Source organism: Patagioenas fasciata, chromosome 10, assembly GCF_037038585.1.
Source record: "Patagioenas fasciata isolate bPatFas1 chromosome 10, bPatFas1.hap1, whole genome shotgun sequence".
In the NCBI taxonomy this organism is placed as follows: domain Eukaryota; kingdom Metazoa; phylum Chordata; class Aves; order Columbiformes; family Columbidae; genus Patagioenas; species Patagioenas fasciata.
The window spans coordinates 13,736,589-13,764,386 of record NC_092529.1 but is presented as its reverse complement, the minus strand read 5'-3'; the positions used below and the strand labels follow the sequence as shown (position 1 = coordinate 13,764,386).

Here is a 27,798-nt window from a genome sequence, read left to right as displayed (position 1 = left end):
CCAGACAGTTCAGCAACCTCAGCTCCTCAATCCACCCAGCAGGGACACCTTGAATCTCCTGCTTGTCCCCACAGCCCTGGGAAAAGGGTCCACGAGAGATCCACAGCTGCCAAGCACATGTGGCAACTATTTCTGCTTGCTGTGGGGCTCAAAGATGCGAGCTCTGGTTTAAAAGCTAATTTGTGATCATTTCACACGTCCCTTATGAATCTTGGCAGAGAGAGGGGCCTGTTGTGCATGTAATTTAAAATAGTGAAGGCCTGGAACAGAGACAGCATTGCCTGCAATGGCATGAAAATTAAATACAGAAAAACACTTTTTCCCTAGCAAGCCTCTTCCAAACCCCGGCTCTCTTCTGCGGTTGTACATATACAGGACGGGGTCAGTGGCCTCCTAAAAATCCAGACAAGGCTCGGGATCAACAATGCTGTTAGTGTGTGCAAAAAAATAACGTATAGACCATTCCCTCAAAACACTAACGCCCATTCAAAGGCCATGAGGGACATGGCTGCGTGGGGGCTGCCCATCCTTTCTGTGTGGCAAAAGAAATATTTGCAGAGGAGCAAGATGATTGAATGTAACTAATACGGTGTGAAAGGATGGATCTGCTCCACTGAGAAAGGGAAAATAAATCCCCTGCCCTGAACAGCAAAGAACTGAAGCCATTCACAACACAGCAGATTTTCCAAGCAGCATCCGCTATTACATTACTTCCCCATCAGGAATAAATGATAGATGGGAAAAGTAACATCTGGACTGATGGGAACAGACTCTGTGGAATGAAAAGCAGCTTTTTGGATGACACTGATAAGTTCTTTCTGAAAATTCAATTTCCTTAAATATGAAAAACTTCACTTTTAATGTCATCCAAATGACCATTTGGACTTTCAGAAAACATTCAGTGCCTCAAGAGGAAATCCAAAGCATTAACTAAAAACTGTATTTGCTACATGTTTAACTTATCGTTAAGGGCCTTCCTGACTATAAATTCACAAACCAATTTTAAAAATAATTTCCTGAGAAGGCATCACTTTGGCACATTCCAGGAGGAGGCGCTGGGCTCAGCCTGCCTGGGACACCAGCATCTTCTTCCTAGGCTGGGCTCATCAGATTTGCTTATGTGATTGCAACAGCTTTGTGCAGGGCACAAGGGTGAGAATGATCCCCTGTACTTGTAGGCTGTTTGCTTTGTTGGGGTGTTTGTCAAAAAAAGCAATAGGGCTGTCTGTTGATATATGCAGAATCCCCATGATCTTATGCTAATAAAGAGCACAAGAGATGGGTACAGCATCCTCCCACGACCCGGTTCCCTTCAGTAAATAATAAAAAAATAGAAAACATAGATATAAGGGTTATGAAAAAATGCTGACTTATACCACTGCCAAAACTTCAGCAGACCATTGGCATCAAGTCCAGCCAGAAACCCCTTTATCTAACACAGACTAATTGTTCTGAAGATCTGACACGAGGCTTCAGACACAGGATATGTACTTGGAGCACCCTCATTTCCACAGGCACCACAGCCCTGTGTGACTGTGCGTGCGCTGTACTGCGGTACCTGAGGGAAGCCCCTGAGGCAGCTTTAGGCTGCAGAAACTCTGATGCTCACCTGCAGAAACGCCCCCCCAGCACACCTGGGGAACCTGGCCAGGAAAGTGGGTAAAGACCGAGGTCAGGACAAGAAAACATAGGGAAATGTACAAGTTGATAACTCCAAATTAAGATAACTGAAAAAAGAGACAAGACAGAAAGCTGGGAGTGAATAGGAAGCTGAACACGTCCAAGGGCTTATATGGACAGCTTTAAATCCTTGTGTTTTGGGGTTAAATGACGCTTAGTGTTGGAGTCAGTCTTTTTTTCCTCTAAACTAATTAAACAAGCTCTCATTCAACAAGCCATAGAGAATATGCAAATGTAATTTCAGCAAGTAATGCTGCTTTACTTACCTATGGGAAAAATTCCCCTCTGTAAACGCCTCAGTTAGCAATACCCTGCGCTTTAGCCTCAGGGCACAGCAAGCGACCGCAGTACAGCAGTTACCGTTTGCCAAAAACTGCGCTGTTAACTCTGAAACCTAACGATGATTAATTAGCAACACAGGAGCCCACACTCACGGAGCCGACCCCGCCCCCATGCCCCGCCCCGCGCAGATGGTGGCGGGGCGGCCAATGGGGGCGCAGCCCGTCAGCTGACCGGCGGCGCCTACCCAGGTGCGCGCCGGCGGCGGCACAGAGCGGGCGGCGGACACCGGCTGACAGCGGCACCGCATCCTCCCGCCGCTCCTCCTTTCCTAGAGGAGGGAGGGATCGATCCCGCCCCCCCACACCCCTTTTTCAAGCCGCCGCAGCCGGGCGCGGTGGAACCGCGGCAGCAGTAACGGATGTGCCGCCCCCCGCGCAGCGGCCGCCGCGGGCAGCCCCGGGGGAGAGCGACGGGTGCGCGGGCAGCGAGTCCCGGCCGCCGGTAAGTGCCGCCGCCGAGCTGGGGGAGGGAGGGAGCCGTGCCTGCGAACGCCCCACGGGGCGCTCCGCTCCGGGCCGCCGCGGTTCGGTGCGATCCGGCGGGAGTCCCCGGGGGCCCGGCCCGCACCGACCAGAGCCGTGAGGGAGGAAAGTTTGCTGTAGCGGTCGCACCCCCGGGGGAGCCTGCGCCCCCCGGCCGCTGCCGGGGAAGTTCCAGTGGGCAGCGAGGGTTCCAGTGCGGACGGAGAGCCACCACCCCGGGGCAGGGGCTGTGTCGCCTCGCCGGGCGATGGGGACGGTGGATTCGGTGTTTGCGCGAAACAGCGGAAGCTGCAGCATCGCTCCTGGTCTCCCCTCGTGCAGTTTTGCTGTTAATTATTGGTGCTTTTTGCGGACCACGGGGCCCGGTGTCCTGGGGGGCGGCCGTTACCTGCGGCGGGGGCAGCGCGGGCGGGAAGCGGAGCCGGTGCCGCCTGTGCGGCAGAGCTGCCGGTGTCCCCGACCGCCGATTTGCATGCGAATGGGAGCGTATCCTGGCAGATGTCTTGCCTCATCCATTCACACGGGGGAATGGGAAAAGACAAGGAGTCTTCAGTGTAACAATAGCCCTTAAGAAAACGGCATAAAGGCGCAGTGTGAGCGGGGCTGCCCGGGACCGGCGGCTCCGCCACCTTCTTCCCGGGGCCAAAGCCATTGTTGGCGGGGCGATGCTGGGGGAGCGGCCGCTTCGCACCTCTGCTCCTGCCGTTTGGCGGCATTTAAAACTCGGCGTGTGGCAGGGATGCTGTGCGGCAGAGAGAGGGGCTTCCGCGGCTCCCCTCTGCACCGGCGGCTGGATTTGGGTTTATCTTTTTATAAGTCGGTTGCCCTAAAAGATACGCGGGGCCGCGGTCCGGCCCGCTCGGGCAGACAAAGGGCGACCGGCCCCACTCACCTCCCCTTCGCCGGGGGCTGCTGCTGTCAAAGGGGCCATTGAGCGGCCCCCCCGCCTCGTAAAGCCCCTTTGAGAGAGGGGAGAGAACGCCCATTGTGCCGGGGGCTCGGGCTTACCGGGGGGAACACAACAGATGTTGGCCTGCTATTTTACATCTTTCCGTAAGTTATTTAGTGCTGGTTCGGTGCATTTTTCCCACTAGGCAATGGAAGGAAAAGTAACAGAATCAAATTCAAAGTAGACAATAATGTTGTCCAAAGGCAAGAGATCATGCACAGGGTGCTTGTATTTTTGTCCTGGAGCTCTGTGATAGCTCTTAAGTAATGAATCTCTGCAATAAAAACTAGTTTGTGAACATTTAAGTCTTTTCCCTACAGTCTTACAGGATCCCTATAAAACAAACTTGATATTTCTGAACAAGACTATAAACGTTTCATTGAGAATAATGCAGGTGTCCATAAGGGGATCTCACAGACACTTCAAAAGACCCAAGTCACATTGTGCATCAGTCCTGACTGCTGTCTGAGGGTCCTACTGAAGTATGTCTCAAAGTCCTGCAAGCTGGAATTTAATTTAATCTGAAAGACATGCTGAGAGAAAGAAAACCAATGCACAAAGCTTCCAGGGCAACAAAGCAGTTCGAAGTAGAGGATTTGTTATATTCAGTCAGGCTATGGGCTCTTCACCTGCTCTGCCTCTGCAGCCAGGGCAAACAGATGGTACCCAAGCATCTTCCTCATCCTTTCTATCCTCCTGTCCCACCATGGTGTCACACCATGGCCCAGAAAGAGTGAGACCTGGGCTTTGTGAAAGCTGAAGTGTAACTTTTGCCTTGACAGTTAAGATAACTTTTAATGTAGTCCCTATAAAATTATATATCCTATTGGGCATTTTGGACTTTAATACACCAGTTACCATGATGACTATGAAGTATTCTCCATTTACCTAGAACAGATATGAGTAAACTACTGATTATTAAAGGAAGTAGATTTTTGTGTCAAGTCACCTAGATTATGATAAGCTAAAAACTTTTAAATGTTTACTGTGAAAGGCCTTTATTTATGTGAATAATGCTGAGTACATCCAACTCAGACAGCGGTGTAGGCACAGATCCAGTGTGGAGGCTAGGAAGCCCTGCTCTAAAACCAGTCATATGTGCCTTTGATTCCAGCTCACGGAGAAAATGTGATCATTTAAATAAGTATTAGTTAAACCTTTAATCGTCGTATCATCAATAAATGTGAAGCACCCCTGGGTATTTAAGGAGTACTACCTGCGCTGGGATTGGCAGCGTGGAGGCGCAGCCCACGCGGAGCTGATGCTGCAGCCTTTTGTCTGACTCCGACACGGCACCGTGGCACTGCAGAGCCCAGCGAAAACTTTTGCTAATCGGCGTGCTGGGCTCCTGCTGCATCCGTCTGTCAGCGGCTCCCGCTGCCAAGGCAGGCGCAGCCACCCGCTCAGGATTATTATTATTTTTTGTAGGGACACTTAAAGCACCTTGGATGAATCATAACCCCCGTCAAGTATTACTGGTACTGCAGCTTGCATAGTTTAATATTCACTGAAAAGGTAATTTATTTGCATTATGAAGTCTGCAGACTTTTTGTTGTGAGGGATGATACAAATTCCAAGTTCATTTAAATGATTTTTTTATTATTGTTTTGAATTTCCTGTATGAATTGTTTTGACGCTTTTACTTCCGTTAATGATTATTAAGGAGTAAAAAAAAAAAAAGGTGTTTTCACTTTGGTAGATGGTTTACAGCTCTGTACCACACCACCTTTTGGAACTGCTGCTTCCTCAGGCGAACACCTTGGCGCGCGCCTGGTCCCAGGTCGGGCTTTGTGTCAGGCTCAGACTAGGATCGGGCATCAGAAAAAGACAAAACTAAAGGGAAAAGGTTAAGAAGTGGCATATATAGAAGAGAACTGGTTGTTAACATTTTTTTGTGTGTTTTGTTTTGTTTTTTCCAACCAGCAAAGTAGCAAGATGCTGAAAATGTTTACTGAAGAGCCACACATTTTCAGAAATAAAAATCACTTGCTTTTACTGTGCACTTTGTAACTACAGAGGTGTCTGTTCTTTGAAGCCCTGATTAATATAAATGAGTTGTAATTTTGTGACCAAGCCATCCTAGTTCACATATATTATTCCATTGGCAGACATGTGGTCGCCACAGCTGTCCCCTCATTTGTGTATGAAATGGAAACACTGGTGGCATTTGTGGGTTACCATAGTTACACGAACAATACACGTGTGAGGCTTCATCCTGCCAAGCTCCAGATTTTTTCCTGGCAGACATTTTGTAGACACCGAACTGAAGAAAATCTATGTAAAGTTTTTGGAAGTACATAAATCCATTTTTCCTCCTGTCTGTTTATATAACGCTAATTGACAGGGAACCTGCATTTCAGCCTCGCAACAGCTGATTTTTACATCTCCTCCCCTCTGGAAATACCGTCCTGGGAGACATGTGGTGCTCCCAGGAATCGTGAATGCCAGGTTCCAGTCAAGAGGGAATTAGCAGGATCAGGCCTTAAATGCTATGGCAGACACAAAACACATCTTTTAAAAAAATAACCTGTGGCACAGCAAGGTCTACGCACAACACAACTTTGGAGCCAAAAAGGTTCTTCCCCAGCTGTGTGAGGCAGGTTGGCAATGCCTGTTGGGTCCATGGGGAGCAGAGGCAGGACGGGACCAGACCCCCCATGCCTGCTCCATCAGGGGCTTCTGCAGAAACCCAAGAAATCCCACTGAAAAGTGTTCCCATGCTCAGGTTTGTCTCTTAATACGCACATGCTATGGCACGAAAGACAGGCAAGAGTAAAGAAAATCATGGAGTTGTCTTAGAAACTGACTTTGGTATGTCATAAACCATACCAGTAAATAATGGTGGTTTTTTTAAGACTCGGAGTGCTTAAATTCTGCAAAGAGAAATCAAAGGACCACCTTGATAAGAAGCACTCTACTGAGGATGTGCTTGAGTTAGTCAGTGGATTTCCCCTCAATCTTTTCCTCTAGCTGAGTAATTCAGTCCTCCACTAACAGACTTCAGAAGGTCAGGAAGAGAACATGTCACCATACACGTTTAAGAGGTACCCAGATTAAAAGTTCTTCTAAACCTTGTTCTCTTATTCATTGCTGCTTAAAGCTCTGCAACTTTATACAAATTTTGTTTTGTGATTTGGATGGTGTGTTCATTTTTCCACATACGGCACTGAAGGAAAATACTGGATTGGCCTATTTTGTATTGGCCTAATTCTCCTCCCATTGAAGATGGCAGAAGTCTTTGGCATCAGTGGGAAGAGAATTAAGTCTCTGCTCTTAAATTCTACTGTAAAATGTTTTTATAACTTCACCTTGTAATTTATAAGATCTTAATTTGGTGATATAAGCCAGCATTTTCTTGACTTTTCAGACAGCAGAATTATCAAAGGAACAGGACTATGTTTTTCCCTGGAGCACAGTTTCTAAAGATCAAGTATTTGAGATAGTGTACGTACCTATTGCTTTTTTTTTTCAGTTTAAAGAAAAGGCAAAGCAATTGTGACAGTCTTGAAATATTTAAGAGGGTGCTGTACTGAGAATGCACAGAAGTTATAAAAGTGCCGTAGAGAAACAGTGCTTTCCCTTATTTTATTAGGTACAGTGCTCTTGTGACATAATTCTCTCCTCTAAGGTGCCGCCCTTTAGTCCTCTGTGGTAACACAGGACAGTATTTTCCCCGGCTGCTTTGCAAACCGAAGCTGTCCATGTTACACTGAGGGCAAAGATTACTTATGGGTTTTATTTAGAAACTTCAGAGATTGTTAGCTTCTAATCTCCAGGTATTTAATTTAACAAACTCTGGTGAATCCAGCAATTTATGCATCTGCCAACTTTGATCAGAGCAGGAGTCCCAACTGCTTTCCGAAGCAAACCCCTGGCGGTATTTGGCAGGGTTTGCCTCTGGCCAGGTACGATGCTCCTGTAACCCTCCCTGCCCTCCGCTGTGTCCCGCAGCGCCGGAGAGGAGGTGGGTGGGTAACATATGGGTAGGTTGTGCCAAGGGGGCTCTTCTTGCATCGGAAAGGAGCAAAACCCCAGGCAGGGGACAGGGTGGGTGCTGCTCTTCACACCGTGACACTCCAGGAGCAGCATTAGAGCAGGATCTACCCACCAGCTTGGTTCTCCACTGCGGTGGGTGGGAGCTATCGCTGCCCCATCCTGCCGGCAGTCTGAGTCCCAGCCGGACAGTGTTGGTGTCCCCGTCCCTGGGACCAGCAGTGGGGAGGTCCCAGTGGCCCCCCACGCCTGGCCAGGCACATCCCACTTCTGAGACCAGCACTGTCAGCTGGGAGTCACTCACTTCATTTCAAGAGTTGCTTTTGTAGACAAGCAGGAGGTCTGAAAGTCAAGTGCAGGACTGAAACATGGCAGAGCTGACACTGGGACAGGGGGCGCTTTTGTAGGGATGTGGCTGGCGTGTCTATTTGACACTCCTTGTGCGTGTATTAAATATTGTCTGCCAGAAATACCAAGTTCTGTTTTCTTATACACATGTTCAACACCAAAGGCACAATAAGGTCAATGCTGAGACCACAAGCATATTCTCCTGTGTTCAACAAACACCTTCCAAACCTGCAGAAACTCCATTGCTGACAATGCAGTTAACCTGGATCTCCATCTCTGTCAGTGCTGTCTTTGTCTCTTCCACTGTATTTCACCAGAGGTCACTAGTCCTTATTTTATCAGTCAAGTTTTAAAGATAACACTAATGGTTTGGAGAAGACTGGAGGCTGTTTCACTTCACAGGAAATATTCCCTGGATTTCTCCTCTCTACTGCCGCCTGATACATAGTCCTCAATGCTCAATTTTATTTAATTTATAACTACTTCTGTATAGTCAACGTAACTTGAGTCACCAAGCAAAATGCAATCTTGGGAGTTTGTCTTTATGTGCCGTTGGATTCACACTGAAATCCGCAGCAGCACGACCGGCGCTGCACGAGGTCCCGTCCCGGGCAGGCAAACCCGTCGGACCCAGCCCAGCTTTGCTGTAGTTCCAGGCTCAGTAACATCTAGAAACTCATACAAGTTATTCAGAGAGAATTACTGAGCGTGTTCAAGATTTGGTAGAATAGCATTTTATTTTCTCAAAACAGATCAATCAAAGCTTGGATTGTCTTTTTGTAATTTGAAGGTGTTTATCACCGATATAATGAATCCTACATTTTCTGTTGTTTCATGCATCATGTGATTTATTTGATTACGTGAGTCCAAAAATGCCTAATAAATGCATACCTTGCTAATGTGCTGCATATAATTACTAGGATGCAGATGAGCTACTGACTGGCCTTGCTAAATTTTTAAATTACAAATGATCAATCACTCTAACAGAAATAGAGTAAATATTGATAGTTATGCAGATCCACCACTCATAATAGCATTACCATGACTGATAAATGCATTGCAAAAATAACTTATTTTACCCATAGATGAACAACCAGTTAAGTGAACTAGTTACAAAAAGAAAAGTTTTAAAATAGCTGTACGAAAACAGGACTTTAAAATGGTTTCATCATTGTAGAAGGCACTGAGTAAAACCAGGTAAGTGTTCTTTATAAGTTCATTGGTTTCCTTTATCTTCCCCCCCTTAAGTAAAACAAGTCTAGCATATATACAAATTAAACATTATTGTGCCTGAATTAATTAGGCAAAGACTTCAGTTACAAAGCATAAATAACTTAAAATTTTGAGAGAAATAACTTATATGTTTTTTGCAATAGGCAGCACTTTTAGTACCTGTATATTTTGCAAGCACTTGTGAAATAAACCCATCTGTGGAAAAGCTGCTGACTTTGCCACGACAAGACTGAGGACTAAAGCTAAAGCAACAATTTATAGGTCTATTCTTAAACATGCAAATACATTAAATATGACATATTTTCTCTCTCTTCATCTTGAGAACTTCTCAAAGCAAGATTTTGATCCATTTTCTGCACGAAACAGAAGCCCATTCGAAAGGGTGGCAAGACTTGTGAAAAGGGGTGGCGGAGGGACATAAAATACAGCTAATGAGAGAGAAAACAACTTTTTTGCTTAGTTCAGAGTAAAGTCTTGGCTCACAGAAGTACAAAACCCAAATCTGGGGCCACTTAATGGAATTATTTATATCCTCTCTTGAATCAGTTGAGTTCCAAATCTTGGTCTTGGTGCTAACAACCTTTACATTAGATCTCAGCACCTCTCATGATAAATCAATGTATTTTCTCAATGGTGTGTTCACAGTCTTGAGTGAACAGTAAGGTGTCTCCCTATCAGTCAGTTCAATGTATGGTTTTATTTTATATGTAAATATCGCTCAGAAAGAGAGAATTTGATCTTGCAAGCGTATGACTCCTTGAAAAAAAATCAATAAAAGTCTATTTTATTCTAAGGCCTGAAGTTTGTGTAAGCACATTACATGTATAAACTGTGTAGATATAGATGTAGGCTAACAGTAAAATACAGTTTAATACTAAATCACTAATAATTGAAAATTAAGCATAGTACAGCCACAGGAAATTGAATTATCAACATAGAGTGTTAACAAGGACTTGCTTGAAGATAAACAACTGATGCTATAGATGACTGGCGTATTTCATTCACATACAGACGTACATATATTTTTTAATAACAGGTCTTATGCATTTCTTACAGCCCGCACTATTATGTTTGATTTTATAAACATATACTCAGCTACTGACTCAGTTTGTATTTATTTGCTACCATTTCTATAGCACAGGATTTTTTTGGCATCCTTTTTTGTAGTAACAACTACTTACATGCTGGGGTCTTTCCCAACTGTGGGGGATCCTGAATGACTCAAAACTGGAGTTTGATCTAGAACTGTGTAGGAAGCAAAATAATCCCACTGCCAGAAACCCAGTCAGCAAAAAGAGAGGATTTTCTGTTGTTTCATCAAAATCGTGTGGACTTCTGGCATCCACATTTCTCATAGTTAAAAATATATCTCACATACTCCTTACTTCATGATTATTAAAACCATATCTACTAGACACCGTGCCTTAAACCTCAAAGCAGTCAAAAAAAAACCCCAAATAGAAATTCTACTCCAAAATCCAACCCAATCTCTTAATGCCCTTGTTCTTCTAGAGCTATTTTTTAAATTTATTTGAACTATACTGATTTTGGTAGATAGTAAGAAGCAGAGATTATCTGAGTTCTAGTATGAAATCCTCATGGGGCAGGTGCCCCCACAGGTAACAAGATGCTCAGATCCTTCCATGTGGTTCTGAGATCCCAAGTATGCCAAGACTGAATCGCATTTCTGTTCTTTAAATATGATTAGAAGATGAAGCAGTATTTCTCTAGTCTTGGTCCTCTTTCATTCCTCTGCCAGCAGATACACTAAATGAAAAAAGTAGTTGAAACAGGTATTCCAAAATTAGTTATGCTCTGTAAATTTTAGACACTGTATGAGCTAAAAGCAATTAGGTTTAAATTCTCCTTTGCATTTAAAAATGTCCATGCATTACAGCATGTACAGGTGGAAATGGAAGAATTTCCTTGGGGGTTTGTGGTGCAGAGGGAAGGGCTGGGAGGAAGGTGCTGAAACTGGCTCCGAACCCGGCAGTGGAAGTTACTGGGTTGGCTGTCAATTATTAGTCAAATAATTTTATCTGGTAATTACATGGAATGAGGTTAATAATCATAGACACAGTTCTTCTCCATTGAATGAAATAAAAGCTTTACTACTCTCTTCATCTTGAACAGGGTGGACCCTGTGTAGCAGGACATGAAAACTAGAGTCATGGGCAATAAAAGAACAGCCCATATTGTCCTAAGAGTAATCTATTTTAGGAAAACAGATATAGTAAGGAAGCAGATAAGTTGGGTTTCTAATGTAAGAATATTACTACTGTGCAAACATATCTTGCCTTTCAGGTTTTCAAGGCTTTTGAATTGTTTTATGAGTTTTTTCTTTCCTAAAGAAATATTTCTTTTAGAATAAAAAAAACAGACTGCGTGATTTGACAACCCACTGTTTGGAAAGCACTTATTATTCCTGATGTTTCCAATATGACTTGTTAATGGTAATTTGTAAGAGATTTTCAAACAGATGTCAGAAGCTGGGTTGCAATTCCATGGCTGATTTGATGGGCCGTCAATATACAGTACATATACCCTGCAGGGTATCCAGCCCCTTGTACTCAAGATCGGGGTGTGAATGAAAATAATTTTTCTCTCTCTTCCAATTTACTTCAATATTTTAATGAAAAACATTGTATCAGATGCAAGTCTGAAGAATAAACCCCAATAAATTACGAATTTTAAAGATATAATACGCTGTTTCTGCAGTGCAGGCATTATGAATAGGATGTTCTTCGCATTTCTTCTGTGGAGATAAGACTAGTATTTTTCAAAAGAACACAGATAAAGCATGCTAAGGTTGTCTTGAAATACAGCAAATTGCCTTCTCACCAGAGCTTTCCCTAAAAGTAAACACTGACTTTATTTTGATTGAAAGTGTGTACCAACAAAAAGAAAAAGTAGGCATTATTTGCAGGGGGAAAAAAAACCCCAAACATTAAATATTATAAATCCCTGAGGATGTGTTTTGAAGCGTTATAGCATTATTACATGTCCTACAGGCCCTGCTTTTGTCTTTGCTTTTAATAACCAGCTCCAATTTTCAGATTCTGGTATGTTCTTCCAACCGACTCACGTCATTTTCATCTTGACTTTTCTGTATTTTGCACAATTCAGTTTGTAAATAGCTTATTTCCTGATGACATTGGAGACTTTAAAAACCTCAGTATAAAAGGCTTACTATCAGCCATGATTCCTCAATATTTTTCTAAATAGACAGGATCGCACTGGTAAATCTGATTCCTGGGAAAGGAGCCCATTCCGTATGTTTGCTGTAAATATCCTGGTTATTAAACTCAAAGTCCAAGTCCAGCCTCTTTCTCTAGGGTGTATCAGGTCACTGATGCTCTTTCCTGGAGTGAGCCCTGCTTTTATTAACACAACATTTTAGACCAGGTTTTGTGTTGTGCTCACTTGCATGAGGCAGCGGGTGCACGTCCATATTCAGGCGGCAGTACTGAAATGCCTCTCTCTCCTAAAGCACTAGCAAAGGTTCTTGTTGGCACCAATGGCTCCGTTTTTCTCTACAGAAGATGGGTGGCTACAGCACTGCAAAGGCCCTGCTGAAGCTCAAAGCCAGGCATGTCCCTTTTTACCTCCAACACACTATTTGATCCTTAAGCTTGTCAAACTGTCTTAACCTGAGCGTAACAAACTCAACCTCTGCTCACAACAGGCTGGTTCATCTCCAGTCTCGTTTGTAGCACCAGTGGCTGCTCAGGCTCCGTCTCTGTCAGACCAGCCAAGCCAATGTCCTTTGGTGTCCCCTGTCTGAACAGGCTCTTCCTTTCTCTGACTACACACTAACGCTTGTATTAATCCCCATGTCCCAGCTGCGGCCTTGCTGGTTCTTAGGCCTTGGCACTCACGCTCGGTCACTGCCGCACGCTCCAGGTCCCTGGGCTGGCTCTGTTTAATGTGCGTTTTCCTAAAACCCACCAGAATCCAGGGTGCAGAAGCCCAGGCCAAGTTTTCCCAAACTGGCTGACGACAGAGCGTGTTTATATGGCAGTAGTTTCACAAATGATGATGGGGAAACAAGAAAGCTGCACGAGTCATTAGCAGAACATTAGCACAACATGCAATTTTCCAAAAGACTAGCTCCACTGCTTAGGCGCAATATACGAAAATGTTTCTGTGGAGAGATGGGGAGGTACCGGGGATCAGTGTGTGCTTTTGGCTCACAGCAAGCGCAAAATAAATTGCTTGTCTTAGCCGGAGGTAATTTTCTTCATGTATCTGATCCCTCAAACTCTTACCCAGGCACATTTAGTATGTACAGCTGCCAACCAAAATCTGTGCTGATGCAACTTGCAAAATAAAAGAAATTTTGCAAGAATGAACCACTTAACTGTGGAGAGAGAAGATTTTCTGTGGTAGTATCGCTCTTTCAAAACAGACATCCAAATAGTGGCCATCAATACAGTTGGCAAGGAAGTGACAACACTTAAACGTTTTTTCATGGTAATAAGAAGATAAATACCTCTTTTTTTTCTAGTTGGCAAGTTAACCATGAAAACTTTTAATAAACAGATTATTTCCCAATTGTCCTTTCATATTCTTCTCTTACTGCATTGTGGACTTCAATGCACTTGTTCCTTGGATCACCTGAACAACTAGACAGACACTTAACAGCCACCAGCAGTGCTGCGGCTGCCAGCACAAACCTCTGTCCACCCCGCAGGAAAGCTGAAATGAAAGATCTTCTGCTCCATAACCAAACACTCACCATCACTGTTTCTTGGGCCAAACAAATCCTCAGTATTTAAGAGTGTTTAAAAATCTAGCCAGAAAGGGAAGGCTCGTACAAACCTCCCTGCTGCATTTCCAGAACGGGAGGCACAGGAACGATAATCCCATTTTCTGCCCACAAGAAAGATGAACAAGCTGGTATCCCAGACAGCCGCTGTGTTCTGCTTGTGGGCAGAAATGTGGTCTCTTCACACAGTGGGTACTGAGAGGTGCTATAGAAAATGCATTTATTTAAGCCCTAGTAAAGTTATTCCCTCCATGTCTCTCCTATAGAGTTAACCATTATTTCTGCTGATATCAAGTTAACAGCTATTATAACTGTTCTGGTGGTTTGATAGACTAGAAAATAGGAATTTAATAAATGACTGGGAAGGCAGAGAATGCTAAAAGCTCTCCTTTCCAAACTCAGTATCTCCCAAAAGAAGGTATAATACCCCCTTTACTGTTTAGGGGAAGTTTCCTCACACAGTATTTGTAACACAGAAATAAAAGTGCTATCAATCACATGACCCATATTAAATACCATTGCCGGGGGGCAGGGGGGGGGAAGGTTTTGTGATATGACTCTGTCCTAACAGAGGTTTTGAGAACTGATATTCTGCCTTAATCCAGAAAGCCCACAGCTACTACTCTGACCATGTTCTGGAACTGGTGTTTCTCTAAGCAACATTCCCTGGCCTTCAAAAGCCGATCCCCTGACTCGTCTTTTGCTTGGACAGCACTCAGCTACCAGGGACATACTGCATTAGGTTTATATTAGAAAAAAAGATATTTAAAAAACAGAACAACCAACTTATTTACAGAGAGGATCTCACTGGGCAAAATGCTGAGATGTCTAGCAGGAAAGGGGCACACACAAACTCTTCTCAATTCAGTCTCATTGATTCCAGTGAGAGTTGGGAACTTTCCCAGGAGCCATCCCTGGTTTCTCCACATGGGCTTGGTGATTATTCATGGGTGGCAATTTGGAACCACATACTGTCACAAATTCTCTTTTCAAAACCTATTAATCCACCACAAAAAAATTTCTACATGTGAATCTTGCCTAGTTTTTATTTGGAAAGATGTGATTATAATTCTAGATAGGACTTCAAAACCTGAGTCTAACATTCAAGAAACATAGTCTCTCAGTGAAAACCATTGTGTTATTTTATTCCTTTGGACACTAAACATGACAGAGGAGTCTGGGACCAGTTCTGCCAATGCTGCAAAGACTGGAAAGCTGAGACATCCAGGGGCAAAGGGGCAATCAGTGACCACCTAGGGCTGGCAGCTGCTTCTTAGAAATAGGAGAGCTGAGATGGTCAGGCATATCATATACAGATATAAATGGCAGAACAAAAGCGGCCATTGCTATTTAGTTACATAAAAACTGCAGTGCACTTTTTCACCGATAACAGCTGCCTGTGGTTTTTATCAGAACGATGGATGGGGGTTTAGAGCATAAGTAGCGGCAAAAGCAAAAGTCCATGACTTTTCCCTCCTGCTGTGGCCTCTAGGCTGCCATTCCAATAAGCACCACACTAAAATGGACTGGGGCACGTGGAACCGATCAGAATTTACTTTTTGATTACACTGGATTTTCATTTATAGCTTCATCCAAGCTGCCCTGGGCTGGAGGAGATTGGAGACAGTAATGTGCAGGTCATTTCTAAAGAACATTTTCCAGTTAAAGAAAATTAAATCCATTTGCAGTAGAAAATAGCTAGAGAAGGGAAAGTGTCACTAGTAACTTGTAAAATCATATGGCTACAGAGATCATAAACCCAGAACTCCATTCAATAAAAACAGAAATGCCTTCTTACCAAGGATGAACAATAAATGTAATGTGCAAGTAAGAGGATATAAATATTCAGCAAAGGAGAGATCAAATTCAATTTTTTTTTTCAAAATCTAGATGTGCTCCGATATATTTTAAAAGAAGCTCTGAAGTCTTTTTCGGGCAGTTTCATTTTTAAAGTATTACACGATCCTTGTAACTACATCAGAGCTAAATCAGTACTAAAACACCATTAGGGCCCATGGCCTTAAAAGTCATGGACTTCTTTCTCTTCATCTACTTAGAAAAAGAGGAGGGACTGTGAAGGCAGGAATGTTTGGAGCGATATTGCCTCTTGTAGTGGAGTCTGGTTTGGTGCCGGCAGCTGCCCCCAGTGCCGCGGCTCCATTTGGTGCCTCGCAGGACCAGAGACACAGCCTGGGGGGAACGGCCCACGTGGAGGGGCAGCTCCGGGCAGCTCCAGCTCCTGTCCAGGATTGTCGCTGCCTGAAATCACTGCCTCCATTATTAACTGGCAAATACTATAATTTGAAAAATCTGGAATTAAATCAATTAAACTTCAGATGTCATCAATATTCCTAGAACCGTGTAGTTTGGGTCAGCTACAAATGGATTTTTATTGAGAGAAGCATCCGTTAAAGTCAGGATAACTCAGCTCCTCATCACTCTATGTTAATATATTTCTTACTATTATGGGGCTGTTTGGATTTTTTGTTAATGCAGTTAATGTATTATTTAATTCTTCCACCAGCTGAAAGTTATTTGAGAAGGCATGTTTGTTCTACATCTGTTCTTTTCCCCCTCCAGCACCATCTTCTCAGCTCTCACTCAAGTCTCAGCTACCAGAGAGAAAATCTAGCTCAACAGGGTCAAATGCTTTCTGGCTGACATTCGTGTTTCCCTTCTTCCAAAACACAACCACAGAACAAATAACAGCATGCCAAAAGAAAAATGCTATTAGGTGTGTTCTACTTATAGCATTATATCATCATCTAAAATAAAATACTGTAATTTCATTATTTAATATACTGATCAGATTTTGAAATAAAAGCATTGTATAAATGGCATTCCTGTCACCGCTATCCAGATAACTATTTTAAAACTATTTTTAAAAGCTGTATTTAGTTTTATTACTTTATATAGTAATACCTTTTGTGGGCTTCGACTAGGCTGAGGCTTCACTATGCTCTAATTGAAAAAGATGCTCTTTCCTGCTTTCTGCTATTACAGTTTATCATTGTTATGTACCCTGTCTCAGATACAGCACCACTCGATCATTTTAGTTACATAGAAAGACAAAACTTCTATTTGAGAAGTCTCAACGGCAGTCATTAAAGCATGAGATTTCACGTCACCTCAGATTTCAAGAGGTCTGCTCTTTAAATCCTCATTTGGATTTGTCACATGCCTTGCTCGCTTATGCTTTCTATTTTATTTAATTCAAGGCTTGTTGAGCACATGCACTAACCTGTTTAACCTTCACAGTGAAATACCGTAAAGGTGGACTTGATCTGCCAATGTCAATGTGCACGATGAGCCAAGAGGAACAGAGCCAGGCATGAGGAGCCACCACCACAAGTGCTAGTGGGAGAAAATCGGTTCATGCGGCATCATCGGCAAAACGTGTTTCTGAGCTGGCAGACCCACAGCTGTGCTATTTAACAGCAGACGCCCCAGACTGCACATTTTTACACATATGCGTAAACTCTAAAATGTGTATCCTTGCTTTTTACAGCAGCAGTGATAGGTTTGTAGACAACAAAATGTTTCCCAGAGTTTACTTTTTCAATAAAGTAACAATGAGAAAAAATTTACTAAGCTCTTAGATTTTCCTTGGATATGTGTTTAAAGATCCACGACAGAAGAGATTTTCTGAGGTACACTAGACACTGTTCGGTTAATTTGAATATACTATTGCATGCCTAACTTCAGGCTAAGAAGATATACATTGTGTGGTTTACACAGTAATTTGCAGTTTTGCTAAATGATTCACGTATGATGCAGAATGCAGTACAAACAGCTAAAATATAGACAGTATATTCACTTGATCAAATTTACTGTTATTGTTTGGTGCTTAGCTGGATTAAATCTAAGCTGTTATCTGGAACTGATTTGATTAACTCAGAAGAATTTTGGCAAAGTTCGTATGCATTTGGCTTGAACCTTATAAACCAACACCTTCCTGAGCCTTAATCCCACCCACCTGAGGCCTGGGCCCCGGGGACAGCTCTGGCCCCGACTCCCATCGGGATTTCTCTCTGAATGCCCGTTTCAGACCTCGCTGCATTCACAGACACATCCTCGGTCTTCAGCATTTCTCAAGCCATTCAACCAAATACTGCAAAGTAAATTTGAAACGTATCCCAAAGTTTTATTTTCAGATGACTGCATACATGGTTACAGTCCCTCACCTGGGAACTATCATGTAGACCAGAGTTCCAAACCCTACATGACTTAACTACACCAGATCAGGATATTCGTAAGCGAGATGAATGTCAAAATAATGACTGTTTTCACATATTTTTCTTTAAAGGATGAAGAACTTAAATAATGTATGAACCGTATATGAGATGAGCATAACATATACCCTAATCTGTTTTCAGGAACGTCTTCAGACACTGATTTGCAGAAGATTCTGGAACATAGAGGAGCAGCTGAGAGTCTTCAGACTTCTCTAAACTCCAAAAAACATCCTTAGCCTTCTGGATGTCCAAGCCTTTCACCTTAAACTTTAAGCTTCATGTTTTCTGCCTGATAACGAACTACACTTTCAATCTGTTGCTTTAAGGGGCTGAGGAGCTGAACTCACTGGCTGACCAGCATGGCGAAGCTTAGAGTTGTTTTAACTGTTTGCCAGCTGGTGCTAGAGTTGCTAATGAATTCATTAACTGAGTCTTCCGTACAGAGTAACGAATGTCCACAGCTTTGTGTATGTGAGATCAGGCCTTGGTTTACACCACAGTCAACATACAGGGAAGCCACAACAGTTGACTGCAATGACCTTCGATTAACAAAAATCCCCAGCAATCTTTCCAGTGACACTCAAGTCCTTCTGTTACAAAGCAACAACATTGCAAGGACCACAGATGAACTCCAACAGCTGTTTAATTTAACAGAATTGGATTTTTCACAAAATAACTTCACCAGTATCAAAGATGTGGGGCTCTCTAATCTCACTCAACTTACTACTTTGCACCTGGAGGAAAACCAGATAACAGAGATGACCGACTACTGCTTGCAAGACCTTTGCAATCTTCAGGAGCTGTATATAAATCACAACCAGATCAGCAGCATTTCTGCAAATGCATTCACTGGCCTGAAGAATCTTTTGAGATTACATCTCAACTCCAACAAATTAAAGGTTATTGACAGCCGTTGGTTTGATTCTACTCCTAACTTAGAGATTCTCATGATTGGAGAAAATCCAGTGATTGGAATATTAGATATGAACTTCAAACCACTCTCAAATTTAAGGAGTCTAGTTTTGGCAGGTATGTATCTCACAGACATTCCTGGCAATGCCTTGGTAGGCTTGGATAGTCTTGAAAGTCTTTCCTTCTATGACAACAAATTGGTAAAAGTTCCTCAGCTTGCACTTGAGAAAGTTCCAAATTTAAAATTCCTGGATCTCAACAAAAATCCCATTCACAAAATACAAGAAGGCGATTTTAAAAACATGCTCAGATTGAAAGAGCTTGGAATCAATAATATGGGAGAACTCGTTTCTGTTGATAGGTATGCGCTGGACAACCTGCCTGAACTTACCAAGCTTGAAGCCACCAACAATCCAAAGCTGTCTTACATACATCGCTTGGCATTTCGCAACGTTCCTGCCCTGGAGAGCCTCATGCTGAACAACAACGCCTTGAATGCAGTCTACCAAAAGACAGTGGAATCCCTTCCAAACCTGCGCGAGATCAGTATCCACAGTAACCCGCTCAGGTGCGACTGTGTCATTCACTGGATCAACTCAAACAAAACCAATATCCGTTTCATGGAACCTCTATCCATGTTTTGTGCTATGCCTCCAGAATACAGAGGCCAGCAGGTGAAGGAAGTGTTGACACAGGATTCAAACGAACAGTGTCTTCCAATGATCTCTCATGAGACCTTTCCAAATCACTTAAACTTGGACATCGGCATGACGGTGTTTTTAGATTGTCGGGCCATGGCAGAACCGGAGCCAGAAATTTACTGGGTCACTCCTCTGGGTAATAAAGTGACTGTCGAAAGTCTGTCTGACAAGTACAAGCTGAGTAGTGAAGGCACCTTGGAAATCTCCAACATCCAGGTTGAAGACTCCGGGAGATACACCTGTGTTGCTCAAAACGTAGAAGGGGCTGACACGAGGGTCGCTACTATCCGGGTGAACGGAACGCTTTTGGATGGTACCCAGGTTCTGAAAATCTATGTTAAGCAAGCTGAATCGCATTCAATCTTAGTTTCTTGGAAAGTTAATTCCAATGTCATGACTTCCAATTTAAAGTGGTCATCGGCCACTATGAAGATTGACAACCCGCACATTACGTACACTGCGAGGGTCCCGGTTGATGTACATGAATATAACCTCACGCATTTACAACCATCTACCGATTATGAAGTGTGTCTAACAGTGTCAAATATCCATCAGCAAACACAGAAATCCTGCGTTAATGTTACAACAAAAAATGCAGCTTTTGCACTAGATATTTCAGACCAAGATACCAGCACTGCTCTCGCGGCAGTAATGGGGTCCATGTTTGCTGTCATCAGCCTCGCCTCCATTTCTGTTTATATTGCAAAAAGATTTAAGAGAAAAAACTACCACCACTCATTGAAAAAATATATGCAAAAGACCTCTTCAATCCCACTGAACGAGCTCTACCCGCCACTCATTAATCTCTGGGAAGGTGACAGTGAAAAGGACAAGGATGGTTCTGCAGAGACCAAGCCGACCCAAGTTGACACATCCAGAAGCTATTACATGTGGTAATTCAGAGGATATTTTGCTTCTGGTAGTAAGGAGCACAAAGACTTTTTTGCTTTATTCTGCAAAAATGAGAAGTTGAAGACTTCTGTATTTTTGACTTTGCTAGTTTGTGGCAGAGCGGTGAGGACAGGTGGATATTTCAGAATTTTTTAGTATAGCGTATCGCAATTGTTTGACACAAATGGCAGCTTCACCCAGCTTCCGATTTCCCCCCTCCCCCTTTTTTTTTTTAGTTAATGTGCTAAACTTACTGCTGTTCTAACTACAGTGCTCAATAAAATTAACCAGAGGCTGGGGTGACCCTGGGATCCCACAGTAGCACAACCCCATTCTTCTGAAGCCATCGGTGGAGCACGGGATCTCCCAACGCAAACACGGTTCTGAAACTGCACCGACCTCAGGCTGGAACCTACGGACTCATACACTGAGCACAGGAGACCTTGGATGACGTTAGCTGACTGTACTGTAATGTTGTATCAACTGATTTGAATGTTTTTGACTTTGAACAATGAGTTTTGTTTTTTTCTTTTTATTTTTGTAGTAGTTGGAAAGGCTTAGGTAAAGCTAACAGGCAATAGAAATAGGTACATCCAATTTTTTAACGTAACAGACTAAATGTTAATTGTTCTTTTATTCTTTTTATTATATTTAGTAGACACTTTTGAAGAATACTAGAGTTTTGTTGTGTTTAAATCACCAACACATGGTGTTCAGTGAAGGCAGAGCTATAATAAATTTAGCTTGGTTCCAGTTTTTTATTTTAGAAGTCACAATAATGTATTCGGTTTAGATGTCACTAGTTTGACTGGTGATCATGTTTTGACATAAAATATATCCAAAATGTTATATAAAAATATCGTGTTTTTTTCTTGATGGAATTACGTTTCAACAAAGTTCCAATTTTTTTTTGTAGGCATATATTTTAACAGCAGTGTTTTCTCTGCACTCGATGCAAAATATTGACAAGAATTTAATCAGAAAAATGTATCTGTATGGCTTTTGGACTGTAAGTCACATGCAGAATCAAAACTGTTTGGCATAAGGCACACAGCAAAAATAACTCACAGAGTGTGTAACAAAACATTTTGCTTTTTGTATACTTTTGTGTTTATATTCTGAGCTAAGATATAAATGAAGCTGACATTTAGCTGTCATTATGATCATTAGGTCAAAGAAAACAACTCAGTGCTACGAAATTGAAATAAAACAGTTGAATCTGGTATATACTTAAAACAAACAAAAGTGAATGGGATTAACATTCCTTCAAAAGCAGAGATTTAAGATAGCTACAACTAACAAAGTCATATGTTTGGGTCCAGTGCGAAGCTGTCTTTTTTACAGGCTTAAAATTAATGCCTACTCTAAGTATTTTACCAAATTAATATGGTAAAAGTGCAAAACCTCAGAAAGCAGCGGTGTTTCTCTGTGTGCACTGGGTATAATATAAATGCGTAGTTTACACTTGAACCTACAGAAGCTTTGTACGTTGTCTTTTCTGAATCCATGCAAGCTCTCGGCAGGGACTGCACAGTCATGAGCAGGGCGGGTTCTGGTGCAGGACGTGGTTCCAGCCACACCAGAGCCCTCAGCAGAAAGCACAGAATTTTCTACTCTTTATGACCACTATCAATGTGCAACTTTTTAAATGTTTTTACATACCAAATACGTTCTTGGTAAGTAAAAGTTAATTGTTAAAATAATGGATGTGCCCGGGTTTTGGGATTGTTTGAAGTTTTCTGACTCGCTACCTTCTCAAATATATCAAAGACCCCTCCAAATTTACAGATAGCTTCAAACTTCTTTTTCCCTTTCAGCCAACTGTCTAACAGTTAAAAAGTTATCAGCATAGTTTCATTAATAAGCTGCTTTGGTGCAAAAACTTCAGTACATCTCTTGGATACATGCCTTGTTGGTCTTGCATTTCAACATAAAGCCGAGTGAAGCTATTAAGTATGCATTTAAATCAAGTACTTATGCTGCTATACACAATGTTTTATATTTTCATGAGATCTCATACATTTTTAATCAGGTGACAATTAGATGTTAGGATTAGGCAAGTGTCTTTTGATCATGGAGGAATACCACAGTGGAAGCATTTATTTATCACCTTCTGTATTTGTTTCTAACATTAATGGAAAATTTCTTCTTGCCTTTTTCTCCAAAATACCTTCAGAGCAATAATTATCATCTTGTCTCTACACCATTCTAACCTTAAAACTGCCTCTATTAATAATTATAGCAGACATGATGAATTAAAACCGAGATCTCTTTTGCAGTGAAGATTCACTCTCCTTTTTCCTGAGAAAAGGACACAGGACAAGGCTGACAGCAAAATTATGGCTTCCAACTTGCATGACATCATTAAATTACCTTTAGAAAACAATTAACTGAGCAGGTGTCAGATGGTGCAGAGCAAAGCCCTTGATCCACGATCCCCTCAGCTTCCTGCAGCACCTCTACAGCTATACCATAACTAAGTGATGAAGATCATGCAAAGCCCATGGTGCTCTGAGCCTCCATTGAACTCATGGAAGAACACATCCCTTTGGGTTCAAGGTGCTGGTTCATCTATCGCCATCAGCCAACCTAAGCATGGGGCTATGCTCCAAAACAGCGATCCTGCTCTTCGTCCTCCTGTGCCCACCTCCCGTCCCGGGTTACACACAACTTGGGGATCTACTTGCCTCCTGAACGTGCTCATATCAACCAGTCCTGCCTGGTGGAGACAGGCCACACTGACAACTTTGCTCTATGTGTGTGTGTGCGTGGCTGGTTTTCTCCTGGTTATCTTCTGTAGTTTGGGCAATTTCAGAAACACAGTGACTGGCAAAAAGGAAGGTGGCAGGGACAGCAGGACAAAGCAGCACTCGACAGTCCCATCAGCAATCGCCACCAGCGGCTGGGGGTACAGGAAGTAAAGCAATGTTCATCGTGTTCCTTTCCACTGGGGAAATAATGGGCCTTTTGTTCCCTGCAGACCTATTTGGCAGTTTTATGTCATTTGTTATCTTTTTAGAGCAATGCTGCTGAAGAACAGCAGGAGCCAATGGCCTTATGACAGGCACACACTTCTCCAGGATGTGCTGAGCTGCAGGTATCAGGGTACGGATGGCGCGGGGACTCCAGGAGAGACGCGGGTTACCTGAGAGCAGCCGAGCCACAAGAAGCACCTAATGAATGCAGGACATTCTGCACACACAGCCACCAGGGAGAACTATTTCCAGCCTTGTAATCTGACCCCTTAGAATTCTGTACAGATCTCATGGAAATCTAAAATTTTGCTAATAAAAGAAAAAAGTGTGTAAGAGATTAATCACATGTGGCATATAATCTTAGTAAATAACCTTCAACCTCATGCTAGCAGTTTTCTGCTTGCAGTTTATTGTAAGCAAAAATAAAAATACTCTGCCTAATTGCCTTCAAAATGTATTTGCATCTTCTATTCACTGAAGACAAAAAACCCCCACTCCCGGTTTGCTCAGAACCAGAGACTGAGGCTGGCCACTTTAATAACAGTATGGGAAAAAACGTTGTTATCTTTCATTTGGCTAACGGTTTAGAAATGCTGTGTAAGAGTGGGTATTTCATACCCAACTAAACTTCTGCAGTGTTACTTCTACTTGATTGCCCAATAATAAAATATTTCAGTCTCCTGAAGAGTAAATAGCTCGCTCAAATGTAGTATGCAGTATTCCAGCTAAATCCACTTTTCATTTCCTCACCCAAATCATAATATTCTGTTGGATTGAAAGGGGATATTTTCACCCATGAACCACGACTGATACTGGACGTGGTCTTGGCATGAAGCGCACAAATACACCAATACTTTCACAGAGCCACGATCTGCCCTCCAGCCCTGCCTCATAAATATTTACTCATTTAGTTCCTAAAACAAAGTTATGAAGAGAAAAGGACAACAGTTTGGACCACTGGTTTCATACACAAGTTAAAACTGGAAATAGGTCAGCAAATCTGAGATCCAGGGAGAAACTCATGAACTTGCCATATTGGCATTGACCATCTAGGACAGAGGTGATAAAAAAGGAGCATCTTCTTGTGTTTTTTTGAGTTTAAATTGGGCAACTCCTTTTCCTTTGTGCTGGCAACCTCGAAAACAAGACAAACCACTGCAATGAAATTCCTGAACTTAAGTGGGACAGGAAGCTGGGGGCTGCTGCACCATCTCCACCACAGCCCACGCACCCTGTATGGAACAGAACAATCCACATGGGACACTTGTCATCATCTTGCCATCCTGCAAAGCATCACGATGGACGTGTGCACAATGCGTGAGTCGTGGTGGAAAAGCAGACAGGCATAGGGGACTGGTGCTGGAGGAGCTGTGTCACAATACCTACCACACTAGGAACAGCTGTTTGCTACACCGTGATCCTGCTCCACGACACACCACCAAAATGAGTGCCAGGAACTGCTGCTGCTGCTGGAATTTTCCTTCTCAGGCCGTGCCAACGGCACAACTGCTGCAGCCCCAGCGCCCACAGCTGTGGAAACCCTGACATGTGAACATCAAACTTCTTTCTTCAGAAAACCCAGAGTGCCTGAGCTGAGATACCAAATGCTGTTGCACATAGCCCTTGTCCCTGCAAAAAAAATCCTACCACTACCAAAAGCCCGAGGTAACATTTCTTTGCAGCATCATACAGAAATGAATGTTTTGTGTTTCCCCTGAACTGTCAACCATTTAATCTTCTCCTTTTCTGCTGTAATTACTGCAAGTTTTCACATTTGAGAACTTTTATCCACCCTGTAGTCAGCCTTCCCCCGGTCTCATCCTGCCTCGCGCTCTTCTGCCACTCAAGGGCAAATCCTTCACAGCTTGGGTCATCACAAGTTCTCGAGAGATTACACTAAAGGACTTATAATTCATATTTAACTTTGCAGATGCCTGTTTTCTCCACCAACCTTTCCCCCTTCACCTAATTCTCGTGGTTTTCAGCTGTCTCCCCTGGGACACCTTGCTGGCCGCTGTCAGTCCAAGTCAGATGAAGGATGTGCTGCCTGTCACCTCCCCACTCCCCGCCAATGCACACAACCTTAGCAAAACCCCAACCATCTTCCCATGGCCCTCCACTCCAGTTCTTTATCCGCCCTTACTCCTGAGCACACTACGACCCTCTGTTATGTTTTCCACTGGCACAAAAGCAACAAAAGACTTAATTTTTCTTTCTAGTAAGGTAAAGGAGGTTTACCATGAAATTTGTACTATTGTATGTTTATGTCAAGTAGACCAAAGGAATGCTGAATCACAACAGAAGAGTCAGAACAACAGTTTTTGAAATACATGAAAATAAATACTTTGGAAAAGCTGGAACTGGTCATTAAGTAAAATTTTCAAAAGCAACTAAATGACTTGAGAGCTTACATCTCATTAAGTTAGTGGAACATTAGGTGCAAAATCAGGTAAATGAGATTTTTCTTAAGTGCAGCTGGAAATGTTAACTTTCCTTTAATTCTGAGCAGCTGTGAAGCATTTTCTGTGGAATTTTTTAACATGAATTTTTTTCAGAAATCACTTGGAAACCATAATTTTGATCTCAGTTATTGGGGGGGGGTGGGGGGAGATTTAAATCCTGTCATCCTCAGTGGAGTTACAAATTTGCCATGATCTATATAAGGTCTACAACTTTAAAAACTGCATTTCCAGGCTTCTGCTCACAATGGAGTCAAAGCTCTTGGCAGATCCTTTAAACAGTAGCTCTTTCTACTGCAGCCTGTTCTGCCGGACTTGATTTCAAGCAAGAATTAATGTATCAGAAAAGATCAGGGTGGGGAACAAAGAAGAAAGATCACTGAAGTATTGACTACTTTCAGGTTTGAACAAGGTCATTAAACGTGAACAACCCCAAAGACTCCACAGTGTGTTCATGGGCTGTGCAACCCAATAATACAGGTCATTTACAAACCTATTGCTCTAAAACATGAGCAAGAGAAGTGTTCATAACTAATTTTTTTTTTGTTTCAGGTATGAAATTACCCTTTTATCCTTCATATTCCATTCGAAGAGTTCTCTATACTACTACTAATAAAAAAGGACTACACATCCTATACTCAATTACATGTTTGTCTTTCACTGCAAATCAACACAGGCCCAGAGAATACAGATGTGCAGGCAGCTGCTGCAGCCTGGCACGAACGCTTTCAGCCAGGCTACAACAAACCATGCCAGTCCCCACGTCTGAGGATTACATGGTGACACACGGTTCACATGGCGATGTACCAAGGCTGCCACGCCATGCATCTCTGAAAGTCACAGTTCACAACCAGTAACAGGTTATGGATGTGCGTTAGCCTTTTGCTGAAAAATAAACAAGTTGTCAGCTCTTTCTGTCAAAAAGTAGAGCAGTTTTTGTTGGGGTGGCTCTTGGAGATCTGTGCTGTGCCTAGATGCCAAAAACTCTGGTAACTGCTAAAAATCACAGTGGTTTAATTTTAAGCAGCCACGCAAAGCTGGGCCTCAACTCAGAGCATTCCCATAGGAGGAAAGAGACCTTGCTCCTAATAGAGCAACATAAACAGCCTCAGCCTTAACCTTTGTTGTTGTATCACCAAAACAGAAGAAAGACCCAATTTCCTCTGAATTTGATCAGGAGCACAGTAATAGAGCCAGACAGTCCCCTGGGAATAAGGCTGGATGCAGCCAGGCTGCTGGCAGCAAAGGCGGCACAGCCTCTCTCCACACACAACACGATGTTGAGTGGTGGTGGGGACTCTGGTCACGTTATGTCCTTGGTGTGACATCCCTTGGCCTTCAATAAACCTGGAGATACCTCCTGCAGCCATGTGCCCACACAGCCCCGAGGTGACATTTTCCAGGCACAAGCACTAGTGAGCTCCAGGTCACTTGCTCTTCTCTCCTGGCTGCTCCAGATTGCTCTCCAGGGCCTCACTCGCAGCAACCATCCCTCAGGGGCTGGTGCTCTCCAGTGTACGAGTAAAACACTCTGTAAACGTGCAGCTGAATTAGCTTCAAAATACTACTGCAAGAAAAAGAGAACTATATAAGCAGATGAAGGCCAAGAGATTTGGGTACCTGATTTCATTTCTCTGGACCCTGAGTTTTCGAGCACGTTGTATTAATATGTCCAAAAGCGGCTGCCATGACAGCTCTATGTAGCCAGCGAGGAGGGTATAATTCATATTGTTCATAAAATTTCTGACTTGCCTCACATCCCAGAGAAGCTCTTGTCGGTGGGAGGCCAAGTCCATATTTAGAGAGCAGCATTCACCCACCCGAAAATTC

The 27,798-nt window shown here is 42.9% G+C and overlaps 2 protein-coding genes across 6 annotated transcripts in view; one reads left to right on the top strand and one right to left on the bottom strand.

Annotated features, from left to right (window-relative positions):
- Positions 1–27,798, bottom strand: part of LOC139828782 (uncharacterized) — a 266,478-nt gene that overhangs the window by 122,300 nt on the left and 116,380 nt on the right. The window lies entirely within an intron of this gene.
- Positions 2,181–25,869, top strand: LRRN1 (leucine rich repeat neuronal 1). 2 transcript variants are annotated; one of them, XM_071813189.1, is made up of 3 exons: positions 2,181–2,463; positions 16,376–16,529; positions 18,172–25,869. In XM_071813189.1, the coding sequence occupies exon 3, from the start codon at positions 18,390–18,392 to the stop codon at positions 20,538–20,540; it is 2,151 nt and encodes a 716-aa protein (XP_071669290.1). In that variant the 5' UTR covers positions 2,181–2,463; positions 16,376–16,529; positions 18,172–18,389; the 3' UTR covers positions 20,541–25,869. The 2 variants fall into 2 exon arrangements, with proteins under 2 accessions (XP_071669290.1, XP_065701678.1); XM_065845606.2 differs by lacking the exon at positions 16,376–16,529.

What these genes read in the sequence shown, in the direction of transcription:
- LRRN1 (XM_065845606.2), top strand. Translation starts at nt 18,390, where the DNA reads ATGGCGAAGCTTAGAGTTGTTTTAACTGTTTGCCAGCTGGTGCTAGAG.